The sequence below is a fragment of the Mustela nivalis genome (genome assembly GCF_964662115.1).
Source record: "Mustela nivalis genome assembly, chromosome: 7".
In the NCBI taxonomy this organism is placed as follows: domain Eukaryota; kingdom Metazoa; phylum Chordata; class Mammalia; order Carnivora; family Mustelidae; genus Mustela; species Mustela nivalis.
Window position 1 is genome coordinate 79165576 of NC_139026.1, and position 12631 is coordinate 79178206.

The 12631-nt window shown below is 39.4% G+C and overlaps 1 protein-coding gene across 1 annotated transcript in view; it reads left to right on the plus strand.

The window, feature by feature from the left end:
* The window catches only part of LRRK2 (leucine rich repeat kinase 2), a 131945-nt gene that overhangs the window by 87507 nt on the left and 31807 nt on the right, over window positions 1–12631 (plus strand). The window contains exons 38-40 of the mRNA XM_082740711.1: window positions 176–322; window positions 4623–4723; window positions 7906–8096. Of these exons, the coding sequence (XP_082596837.1) occupies window positions 176–322; window positions 4623–4723; window positions 7906–8096 (439 nt within the window). The remainder of the gene's footprint in view (window positions 1–175; window positions 323–4622; window positions 4724–7905; window positions 8097–12631) is intronic.

Below are 12631 nucleotides of genomic sequence, written 5' to 3' on the forward strand. Positions count from 1 at the left end.
GTAGATAGCTATTAATCAAACCTTTAAAACTTTCTTAGGTTTTCTAGAGAAAAATAAGATTGGTAAGAAAACCTAAAAGAGTGATTAGAAATTGTAGTAAATGTGATTATTTTTGTACAAACTTATGTACTTCCTTAAAAGTTTATTCTTAAAAAGTGTTTTATGTACTTCTCAGGAGACCTTCTAGTAAATCCAGATCAACCAAGGCTCACCATTCCAATATCTCAAATTGCTCCTGACTTAATTTTGGCTGACCTGCCTAGGAATATTATGTTGAATAATGATGAATTGGAATTTGAACAAGCTCCTGAGTTTCTCTTAGGTAACTATATTTGTTGGTTTAAGAATAAAAATTAGGATATAATTTTTCCTTATAACCTAGAAAATATTCAACTATATTGTCATAGTTTGTAGTGTCTTCGTATATTCGTTATAATGGTTTTTTTCCAGAATGATCTATTTAAAAGTAATGACAAGGAATTTGCTTTGCACACATTCCTTTTTTCTTAAATTTTTTATTTTTATTAACATATAATGTATTATTAGCCCCAGGGGTACAGGTCTCTGAATCGCCAGCTTTACACACTTTACAGCACTCACCATAGTGGTTTTTACACATTCTTAGGGATGAGGTTCGAGATAGGATGGGGCTGCTGTGGAAGCACACGTTTGTGAAACACATCCTTACATTGGCCTTAAGTGCTGGAAATGAGGGAGGCAGTTAAGGAGATTTTCAGTTGTTATAATGTCATCATTTTTCAGTCTTGAAAAGACAGAATAAGTAAAGGAAGAACACCTTGATGTAGTCATAAGAGCAGTTTTGTTCCTCAGGATAACAAACGTGAATTCTCATAAAAATATTCATAAAAAGCAGTTTGGGATGAAAAATTGAGAAGCATTATTACATCAGTGATATACTCAGGTTCTAAGCCTTCTTGAAAGTCACTGGGAGCCACGAAGAGCATGGGGTTGAGTTAATGTAAAGTATTTGAAGACAGCTCTGGATTTACTTTGTGGAATATTCATTGTTATATCTATATACATTTAATTTTAATTAAATTTCCACAGAAAGAATGCCTAAAATATATCTGTCAGTATATTAAAATCATTAATAAAGAATATCAAATTTTGGGACATGACATGTAAAGGTAAAGAAACTGCCTTGTACCTTTATTCTTCATATCAGCTGAGAAATTTAGAATGAATTTGAATGCTTTGGGTTAACACAAAATACTGAAATGTCAATGCCAAATCCTAGATCTTAACCAATACCCAACTTGACTTGTGATTCCCAAGGGTATAGGAAAGCACCAGGCACACTGTAGTTTTTCTCTGAAGGGGTCTCAAGCTATCAGAAAAAGCTCCCCCAAATATCTCTTATTAGTGCATACAATGTGTTTCATATGAATGGATATGATTTTTGAACAATTTTTGAACAATGTAGAAATGTTTACAAAATTTATTTTTGAAGCACTGTGGGTTTTTTTTTTCAGTTTTATTGATATAATTGAGATACTGCACTGTAAGTTTAAGGTATACAGGAAATGATTTGACTCTATATTTATCATGAAATGATTACCACAATGAATGTAGTTAAAATTGATTATCCCATATAGATATAAAAGAAAAAAAATTATTGGTGTTGAGTTCTTACAGGATTAAGTCTCTTAACAACTTTCAATATATATTACATAGCAGAGTTAACTATAGTCATGATGCTGTATATTCCACCCCTGGTGCTTATTTCTCTTATAACTGGAAGTTTTTACCTTTGACCACCTCTGTGTTCTGTATTCCATTCATTACAGAGAGGAAAGTTTTTATATAAGTACTCCCATTCTCTAGTCTTATGTCCTATAAATCCATACATTCCATGTTCATTTACAATTTAGATCAGGGTTTCTGAAACTCTGCACTATTGCTGTCTCAGACTGATTGATTCTTTGTTATGGGAGCTGTCCCTCATTGTATGATGTTTAGAAGCAGCCTTGGCCTTTGCCCACTAGATGTCAGTGGTAGATCCTCACACCACCCCCATCCCCAGGTAAGACAATCAACATGTCTCCAGACATTGCAAAAGGTAGAGGGTAGGGATAAGGGAGCAACAGCATCCTAGCTGAGAATCAGTGATCTAAACAAATGAGATATATCCTTCTAAAAACATTTTATAAACAGACTTCCCTGTGTTTTTATGCTGAGGTAATGTGGTAGAGGTCATTCATTGCCATTTTCATTATAGGGCAGGAGTAAATTTCAGGCCTTCAGTTAACACTTTCTTCTAAGATGGCAGTTACTATATGAACTTTTTGATAGATTTGCAAATATTAATAGACTTGTTTTATGAAAAAATTTTAAGTGCGCAGTTACAGGGTTTTGTGTGTCTGAGGAGTTGTGAGGTATGTTTCCTCTTCAGGGGACTATTTTTCCAGAGAGCCATAATAGAAAGGTACTTTAGTGGTGTGGTCTGATGGGGTTAGGAAGGTTTCCTTGCCTTCAAGTTTTTTTTTCACACTTCATTGTCACAAATGTGCAATAATGGTCCTTAACCTTATTTTTAGTGTTAGCCATCTGAGGGAAATGACTGTCCATGATCCATTTTCATATGGCAGTGATTCGAAATAGGGAAGGGCTTAAAAAAATTAGAAATCTCTGCTACTCTCACCTGAAATTTTTATATCTCTTTAGAGTATATTTCTTCTCTCTGCTTATTTAATTTTTCTTTGTTGTTGATAGTTGTCCAGGTTGAGGGGAACCAGAATAACTGTCCATCTGTCTTACTCTTTCTTTCCTTTCCCCTTCCACGAGTTTTCTTTCTCTTTTCCCTCTCCTGTTTGCCCAGTCTTGCTTTGATTCAAATATTTAACTGATCCGATAGCTTTCTTTTCTTTCCAAAACTCTCAGTATCATCAGTATTGAGTAATGGTTTTAGAAGTTGGATATTTATTGAGTACTAGAAGGAAGGGGTGGGAAGATACCAAGACTGAAAATACACAGATGATATTTTCCGAGATCAGATGAGATCGGGCACGTTCAGGGTGGTATGGCCGTAGACCACAGATGATATTTTAACATGTCTACCGTATAGTAGAAATATGACATATACTCAAATGAATACTTTTTATTTTTATTTTTAATGTACATTGTTTCTGAGCATAAAATACTATATGCTTACAAGTACTTATCATAGAGATGAAAATACACAATACAAAAACAATAATATTAAAAACCACAAAATATCTAAGCTTCCCACAGTTGCATAATTTCACCACTTAGAAATAACCGTTCTCAACATTGTTCCATTTCTCTGTAGATTTTTCTGAATCATTCACTTATGTCAGTTAAGTGCTTGTATTTCAAAGCACTAAATGAGAACCATAAATACGATACAAATAAGGATATACTGTGTGTCAGTGAAGAGTAATAGTCCATGGAGTTGATCATGGTCGATTTCTCAGACTTTGGTATCTCGATATGTATTGTGCTTTACAGACTTGATAAACTCCACAGAGGGTGAGATGATAGAGCTGCAGAGCTCTTTAAGCAACTGCCTAACAATGGTATGGAAGCTTGAAGATACAAAGCATGTTCAGGAAATTTTGGCTATTCCAGTTTTCTAGAACAGTTGTTCTCAACTCTGGTTGTTCATTACTGTCAACTGGTGAATTAAAAGAAAAAATACTAATTATCATTAACTCCTGTGATTAATTAGGTCAGAATCTTTGAGGGTGGACTGAGACATTGGTATTTTTAGAAAGTTGCTCAGATGTCCTGTGCAGTCCAAACCGAGACAACCACTTGGTTAGAGCCCAGAGAATGAACAGTAGGACAGGAAGAGAAACACAAGAATTTGGAGCTGCAATATGGATTTGTCTCTGACTTGAAATCTCATTTCATAGACAGCATAGAATAATTTGTTTTTGAACAAGAGAGTGACATAATAAAAGTGTAATTATAGGGAGATTGATTCTGTAGGAGAGGTAGACTGCATCAGAGGGAATGAACTCAGAAGGCCTCCACAGTCTAGACAGAAAGCACCAAGGGGCATCCAATGGGTGTGGTGAGAATGGAAATGGAAAGGAGGCATGGGGCAAAGAACTAAGACGATTTTTTCAGTTTTGGCTCTAGAATGACCATGAAAAGAGGTTTTAAAATTTTGTTTGTTGTTATTGTTTTAGTGAGCTATATGAGGTAGAATAAAAACTGGTCTGGAGAGCAGATGAGGGTGGCTTCTGATGGAGCATGGTTGAGATTTGGAGGGGGTATGCCAGTGAGCTGCAGTGCAAAGTTGTAAATAAAGGACAGAGTTCAGAAGGAGGCTTGTGGCTCTAGATGGAGCTGTGAAACACTCAACCTATCAGAAGCGATGAAGTTGGAGTCAGTGAGGTAGTTGACTGGGGGGAATGTAGACCGAGATGGGAAGGCTGGAACAAAATCTTTAGGTGTGTCATAGTTCACGGAGTAGAAGGAGGAAGAGTGGGCATCAGAGGAGACTTGATTCAACAGAACAGGTGGGTCAGATTTCTGTTCATGTACACAACATATGTAATTAGAACCAATATAATTCATCTGGCTTTTCTAGTTAAACAGATTAACTGAAGTACTTTGTACTTTCTTTTCAAAAGGTGATGGCAGTTTTGGATCTGTTTATCGGGCAGCCTATGAAGGGGAAGAAGTGGCTGTGAAGATTTTCAATAAACATACATCACTGAGACTGTTAAGACAAGTAAGAAATCCAATAATATTATTACATGAGATGTTGGTAATCTCCTGAAACTCTGGTTTTGCATGTGTTTGTGGAAATCCAAAACGACCGCATTTCTCCCTAGCTTACCTGAGTTTAGTTACGAAATCCCGTCTTTGTCTTTACCTCATGGAGTTAAAAAAAAGTTTGTTTTGTTTCTCCTGTTGGAAAAATGAAGAAAAGACAGTATTCTGAGAATTCTTGTCACAGGCATCATTGTTACACCCCAAGTACAGAAGAGAAGAGGGTACTTCTTTTGAGGTCTTGTATTTCAGAGGAACCCAAATCCTGTACACAGTGACTCATTTAAAAATTTCTCTTGGTTTTACTTAAATCACATAAGCACTTCATGTTCAGGAAGGTGCTGTGTACTGATTGGCTTAGGCCCATGTTAATCAATCTGTATGGTAATGCAGATAGTAATACTTAGAATAGTCCCAGTTTTTCCAGGGGTTGGGGTTTGGGTTAGTTCTCCCCAAAATTCATGGTCTGCTTGGGTGAGGCTTGGATAATTCAGCAAAAATCAAGGTACCGTGGGGCACCTGGGTGGCTCAGATGGTTGGGCATCTGCCTTCAGTTCGGGTCATGATCTCCAGGTCTTGGGATTGAGTCCTGTATAGGACTCCCGGCTCAGTGGGGAGTCTGCTTCTCCCTCTACTGCTCCCTCTGCTCATGCTCTCTATTTTTATCTCTCTGTCTCAAATAAATACATAAAATCTTTAAAAAAATCAAGAAACCCTTAGGAAGAAGGAAAAGTGAGTGGATATTGAAAGCAAAGCCAACAATGGTGACTCTATTGCCCTCTCTGATATTGAGTACTCATGGGGATTTATTCTATTTTCTGACAGTAGGAATGAGAGAGTGAGTCAGAGTGAGAGTAAAGGTAAAATCCAATTTGAATTCTGTAATCTTATGCCAGAACTCAACTGTATTTTTAATCTAGTCATTCTTATTTTTTAAAAAAATTGAGAAGTAATTTGTGCCTAAGTCTGAAATGAAATGACTCATGTAAACCAAAAAAAAAAAAAAAAAGAATAGTTACAATATATTATTTGCTCTGGATGATGAAAATAATTTCATGTCTGTGTAAAATATCCTGGAGTAATTTTATTAGTGGTATCAAAAGTTACACCGTGGCTCTAGAAATAAGTTAATAAACATTTTATAAATAGAATAAAATCTGTGAAGAAAATCTGGACACAGTCTCTTTCAATCTTTAGGCAATTGGTTGTATAAATTGATTTTTCAGCCTTAGTCATTACTCTTTACTATGTGTTTCAACTTTTATGCAGTGTACTCAGGGAACCCTGTTGAAAATCAGAACACTAAGAATGTATACAGGACTGAGTAGGGTATAGGCAGCTCAGTGACCCAAGGAAATGATAGGAGAAATAGTAACAGTAGAGTGTGTGTTAGGCTTGTTCTTTTTTATTTTTTTTTAAGATTTTGTTTATGTATTTGAGATAGATAGATAGAGAGAGAGAGAGAGAGGAGGAAAGTACAAGTGAAGGGAGGGACAGAGGGAGAGAGAGAAGCAGACTCCTCGCTGAGCACGGAGCCTGGTGTGGGGCTCCATCCCAGGTCAGAGCCCCAGGGTCATGACGTAAGTCGAAGGCAGACACCTAACCGACTGAGGTATCCAGGCACCTGTGCTTGTTCTTTAAAAAAAGAAAAAAAGAAAGAAAGAAAAAGAAAGTACTTTAGTCCTTCAGTATCTGGTGCTGCATTTCGAGGGTCATTCTACTAATAGTCATGAACTGGGGCAGATCTAGGAGAGTCAGCTGCTCCTTTCTCTTTGAAATCAGTGAGTGATTTTCGAGGATGGAAAATTTGAATTAGGCTTCTTTCTGCCTGGGCCTCTGAAAGAAAACAGACCGAACTTGACTGCTTCTCATCAGTTTCAACCAACTGAGCTGATCAGGCAGAGGAAAGAGAGATTGTTATCCACTAAGGAAATATGATTGCAGTCTGGAGCTTTTGTTCTTGGAAAATCCCCGCTCAGGGTATTCAGCCTTTCTTCTTCAGCTTGCAGAATTCTCCACACTGTCGTTTCCTGGCAAAGGCGGTTTGCACTGATACTCCCCATCTTTGAAGCTGTTGTTAAGAAGCAGAGCTTCTGCAGAAATCATAGTTTAAAACATGAATCAACTTACTATCCCATGAACTATAAATTTCAGCTAAATTAGGGTTTCAGGGTAAAGTGAAATATAGAGTACTGTATGTGTGGAATTCACAGACCACAGTATCCTAAAGGGGATTGTGAAGTCTCACAGGATGTGGGCTAGGAAAGGGATTACGTCGAAATGGAGACCTCTCTGTTCAAGGTTAAATGGGATCTCTCACTCCTGGGGGAGAGATTGTTGCAGCTGGGGATTGCTTCAGTGAGGGTGGCTCCAGGCAGACCACTCTGAGGAAGGAAGAGTACGTGGGTGAAGGTCAGAATGATGAGAAGCCTTCGGCCGTGTGGAGGATGAAGGGGTTTCAGAGCAGAGAGATTGGCATGGGCAAAGGCCTTGTGGCTGGAATGGAGGAGCTGGGCACGTGCAGCAAGCTGTATGGACACTGGTGTGGTGAAGAATGATGCAGGAAGCGTAGAGGACAGAGGGTTTGAGAGATGGGCTAGGGGCAGGTCAGATCTGGCCATGAAGGCGGTGTAAGTACAGGGGGTTTTAATCCAAAAGTAATAGGAAGTTATTAGAGGGTTCTCAGGAGGAGTGATAACCGTATGCCCGTGTGGGCTTGGACACTCTCAGTAAACTTGTCAAGTCAGGAAAGCACTAATGATAGGCATGTTGTACCTCACATGCTAGGGGTAGTGGAGGAGCACTGGCTGCTCCGAGTCCTGGGCTGAGGGCGACTCTTTGATAACTGGGATTCATTAGATAAGACTGACAGGACCGGGTATTGTGGACTGTCCGTGCATTAAATCTTCTGAAAAACAGAGCCAAAGGAAAGAGAGAACTTAACATATTCATTCAATATACATTAAAAAAAAGAAAGACTTTTATTCCTGAATATGTGGAAAATACAAAAAAACCCCAAAAGAAGTGGAACCCTTGCTGTCTATCCAGTTTCCCAGAGAAAAACCACGCTCAAAGTGTCGAGACCCTTAAGGAAGGAGACACGGGGGCTGTAGTATGGGTAAATGTTTTTCCCTTTCGCAGGAGCTGGTGGTCCTTTGCCACCTCCACCATCCCAGCTTAATATCTTTGCTGGCGGCTGGGATTCGCCCTCGCATGTTGGTGATGGAGTTGGCCTCCAAGGGTTCGCTGGACCGCTTGCTTCAGCAGGACAAAGGAAGTCTTACCAGAACCCTGCAGCACAGGATTGCGCTACACGTGGCTGATGGCCTGAGGTAATTAATTCGGTCATGTGGTTTTCTACTCTGTGTGTGACAAGAGTGAGCCCGAACTTACTCTCGTGCTTGGAGAGCAGCACTTTCCAGTAACATTATGCCCCAGTAGCATTTCGCAAACAACTTGAGGGAAAGACTACCATTTCCCTGACCATATTTTGTAATTTCATAAAATAAGAGTAGGAGGGCCATGCAGAAGCTCCTAGTAGTGAAAGAAGAGTTGGGACCCAGGAGTCCTGCGCTGGAGCTCATGATGTTAACCCAGTGGTGGTCTACTTCCCCTTAAAAAAAAAATGTAGGTGAAGTTTCAAAGTGTCAGGGAAAGTGTCAGTTCCCATGGATAATTCTCAGACAAGATTGGTGTGTTATTTCTGAAGGGACTGGAGTGATTTGACTGTTGGAGGCACACCCAAGCCTGCTGCCAGCTGGCACCAGAGGGCACAAGAGGTGGGAAGGCCATGGTCTTTGGACACAGAGGGACTGGGAGAAATCACTGCTCCACACACTTAGTAATGATGGTTTTCCACCTCTGAAACTCTTTTTGTTAGAGTCTATAAACTGTGACCAGTTCTTAATATGTCCTATTTCAAGGACTTCTGTGATCATGGACGTTATCCCAGATTCAAGTCTGGATTTCCTCCTCCTCCACTGGCCCCATGTCCCGTCACGCACATATTTCACCTTGGAGTCGTCCTTCGTCCCTTCCTTCCTCCCACATCCCGCACCTAATCCTTCAGCAAATACCTTCAGCTCTGCCATCAAAACCTATCTTAAGGCAGCTACTTCACACAGTCTCTCTCCCTACCCAGGGCGTCTGAGCCACTGTCATGGCTCCTTGCCTAACCGGTCCTCTTCGCTTTCATCTCTGCGCCACACTCTTCACACTCTTCGCAGGGTGGCCATGGTGGCGGGATCGAGTGTTTATCGCCTTATCTGCTGTCTTACTCTCTCAGCACTGTGCTCAGCCACTTGCTTCTCTGAGGTTTCTCAAATATACCCGGGGTTTTATATCAGCTCCTCTCTTGACCAGGAGTGTCTGAGCCCCAGATATCTTCTTGGCTCACTTCTCATTTCTTGCAGGTTTCCTCTCAGAGAGGATGTCCCTGCCTCCCTTACGTCTCTCTGGCATCTATAGCACTTATCACTACCTGGTATTCTTTATGTTTTCATTTAAAACATTTCATTGTCTCTCTTTGCCATTAGAATCGAAGGGCCATGACAGGGACTTGCCAACTTGTTCACTTTCCGATCTGTAGCACATGGGACAGTCGGCGCTCAGTAGATATCTGTCGGCGGTAGAGAGAGTAGGGAGAGAGAGAAGAGGGGGCAAGGGAGAGAGGGAGGAAGGACGGCGGTACCTGGTCCATGTAGCCACACAGTGGATGCAAATTTCTTTCCCTTCCTTCCCTTCTGAAATACTGCTTCGATTCCTCTCAGGCTGTCTCCAGAAATGTAAAGGGAATGGATGGTGAGGAAAATAAATAAACACTACTCATAAACAAATAAAACCAAACCAAGAAGGTATAACTTGATAGTTATAGAGAGTAGATCCAGGAACTACTGAAGAACATAGAGATTATTAATGAGACATTATTGCGGAGGGTTGGTTGGATTTGGCTGGGTATATCTGCTTTTGAACACCAGGGGGAACCGTGTATTAAATTAATCTAGATAACGTGCAGCAATCTGTTTCGGAGATGGGTCAACTGCTTTCCTTAATTTAATGAAATCCAGATCCTAATTTTCCACTGGTTCTTCCGGATAATTCCCAAAATGTTTATTTGGAAGATGAAGACTTTCTCATTTTCATTCCCAACTGTTGGAAAGACCCCATCTCTAAGATAACTTGCTCTGGTTCTCTGAGACTTTACTTTACCTTTTAAAATTTTTTATTTATTTTTTAAATTTCTTTTCAGTGTTCTAGAATTCATTGTTTTATATACCACACCCAGTGCTCCATGCAATACATGTCCTCCGTAATGCCCACCACTTTAAATAACAAATCTAGTAGTTTCCAATGGAGTAAATTAAACCTCAGCATTCTTTCCTTTAATTTGCCTGATTTCTTCACAGCATAATGTCAGGGCAGCTTTCAGGATCTTGGGCCACAAGAAGCCAATAGATTTCAGCTTTCAGTCTTCTACCAGCACTAAGTATATATTTTTAAAAAAGTCCACATGAGGGGTTGTCTCCTCAAACACATTTTAGCATAAAACTATAACTGCAGAGGTAGAAGGAGACAATGAAATCACATGATGGAGCTACTTAGAGGCATATATAAGAGCTTTTTTCACGTTACATATTCTTTTACAGTATTGCCTACAATAATTAGGTTTCTTTTCTAATTCAGTCCTCTCCCTTGGGCTTTTAGTCATAATTCTCAATTACCTGATGTGGTCACCTGTGTTTCCCATAAGGTTCTATGTTTTGTGATTTACAAAATCGAGTTTCGTTTCTCTGCAGCTCTCTTCTACCGTGGATCTCCTCTGTTCCTTGTATCTCCCGCTTGCTGATGAAGATCCCTGTAGTGCCATCAAGGTTATCCCTCTCCTTCCATTTGGCCACCAGGTCTTTGACTATTTCATGTTCTCTTTTTCATCGATTTATTTATATGCTACTGTTGCTGCCTTGATCCAGTACCTCTAGGGAATTATCAGAATATTTCTCCGAAAATGAAAATCTAATTATGCTTGAAATTCCCTGGTAGTTCCAAGTTATCTGTGAAATACATCCAGACTCCTTGGAGTAGCATCAAAACTCTGTGTATGCCTCTTGCCTTTCTCTCCATCCCCCTGCCTTTCCACTGCCTCACTCGCCATTCTCATCATGCTGAAGGTCTTGACTTCTCATTGGCATCCATGTCTGTCTTGGCATTTGTCATTCTTCTCTTTCTCCAGATTTGTCTGCCTACAGAATTCATTTTCCAGTAGAATTTGCTCATCCACCGTCTCCACGATCAAGTTCAGCAGCACCATCAGTAGATGGCCTCTCTAGCACATGTTCCTTGAGTTGGCTCTGTGAAAGATGGTGGTAGGGGCTGAAGAAGGAAGGGCAGAGATTATATATATATTAACTTATCAAGGTTGAAAACTTCCAGTCTAGTGGCAGAGTCGGCTTTGCCATCTCTACATCTGTTTTTCTCCCTTTGATCTCCCTAGCATTTGAGACTCACCACAGTTCTGTAACCTTGTTTGAGTACTTGTCTCTCCTTCTACAGTGTGATTCCTCAAAAGCAGAGATTTCATGATGGTTTTATATCCCCTAGGGACTGACCCTCTTAGATGCCCAATACATATTTTTTAAATGAATGAACGCATCTTATTTTTAGAATAATTTGACTTAGGGTGAGATAAAGTTTACTTTTAATCATAAAGAAAGGGGTTTCCTAGCAACACTGATGAAAATCACAATTAAAGAATGACTAACAGAATTTAGACCAGTTTATTTTAATAAAATATTTGGCAATGCTCATTGTCACATAATGCATAAATTATGGGTTTATTATTTTCAGTAAGGCAAGATCTGTACTTGTTAATATATCAAAAGCTATTTTGCTAGTCTATTAGAAGCTATTAAAACTGCACTTTTTAAGATTAAATTCTATTATTGAACATTTTAACTAACCCAGTTAATCTTTCCCTCCCACTGACATTATTTCAAATTAAGTTTAACTATTTTTTTAACCTTTGAGAAGTATTGTGAGAGAGTCTATATTCTATAAATATTCTGAAAGAGGCATGCATTAAGAAGGATTTGGATGCTGTTCAATTATGCATGACTTGGCTTTAACTTTTTTCTTCTTAATCTCCCAGCTTTTCTCCTCTGCAAGGCAAGGGTAGCTAATGGCCTTTCAGTAAGCCCTTGGTAAATTTTTCTTTCTAGTCCATTACTTATTGTTAAGGTCAACTTCATTAGTACATTTATCTTATTTTTCAGCCAAAAATATGTAGAGCAGAATGAGTAGGCCTAACGTCAAATGTCCTGACTACATCCTGGAAGAGAAAGGAAGTTCTACTTCAGCTGATGCAATTAAATGATACCTACACTGTAGGCCGTCATGCAGTGGAAGGTTCAGAGTATTGCTGCCACTCTGCACCTGATCCCTCTAACAGTGATGGGTATTAGGTAATGGAGTAAATATTTAGGGATACGATGTGAACCCAAACCAAAAGCCACAAAAACAAAGGATTTAAATTTACCTCATTAAGTTCTGTAAAAAATTGTCCTTTCAAGATAGCTCATAATTTACCTGTGAGATCACGGGGAGAGTTCTAGCAAATTTGGTATCATGGAGCAGGGAAGACAGAGCGGTAGGGGCAGAATCTGATTTTCTGAATAGTAAGGAAAGCGGGTAATGGAGTGACTTTAGTTGTTGGAGCACAGTGGTAGCTCTCTGGCTGTGTTCCCAAAATGGAGAAGACCTGGTTAAGATTGAAATGTTATTTTACTTTTTAATCTTTGCCTTCCATGTCCCACTCTACTGCTTATGTTTGATTGGATCAGTCTCTAAAGGGAGTGACTTGAACATCATCCAA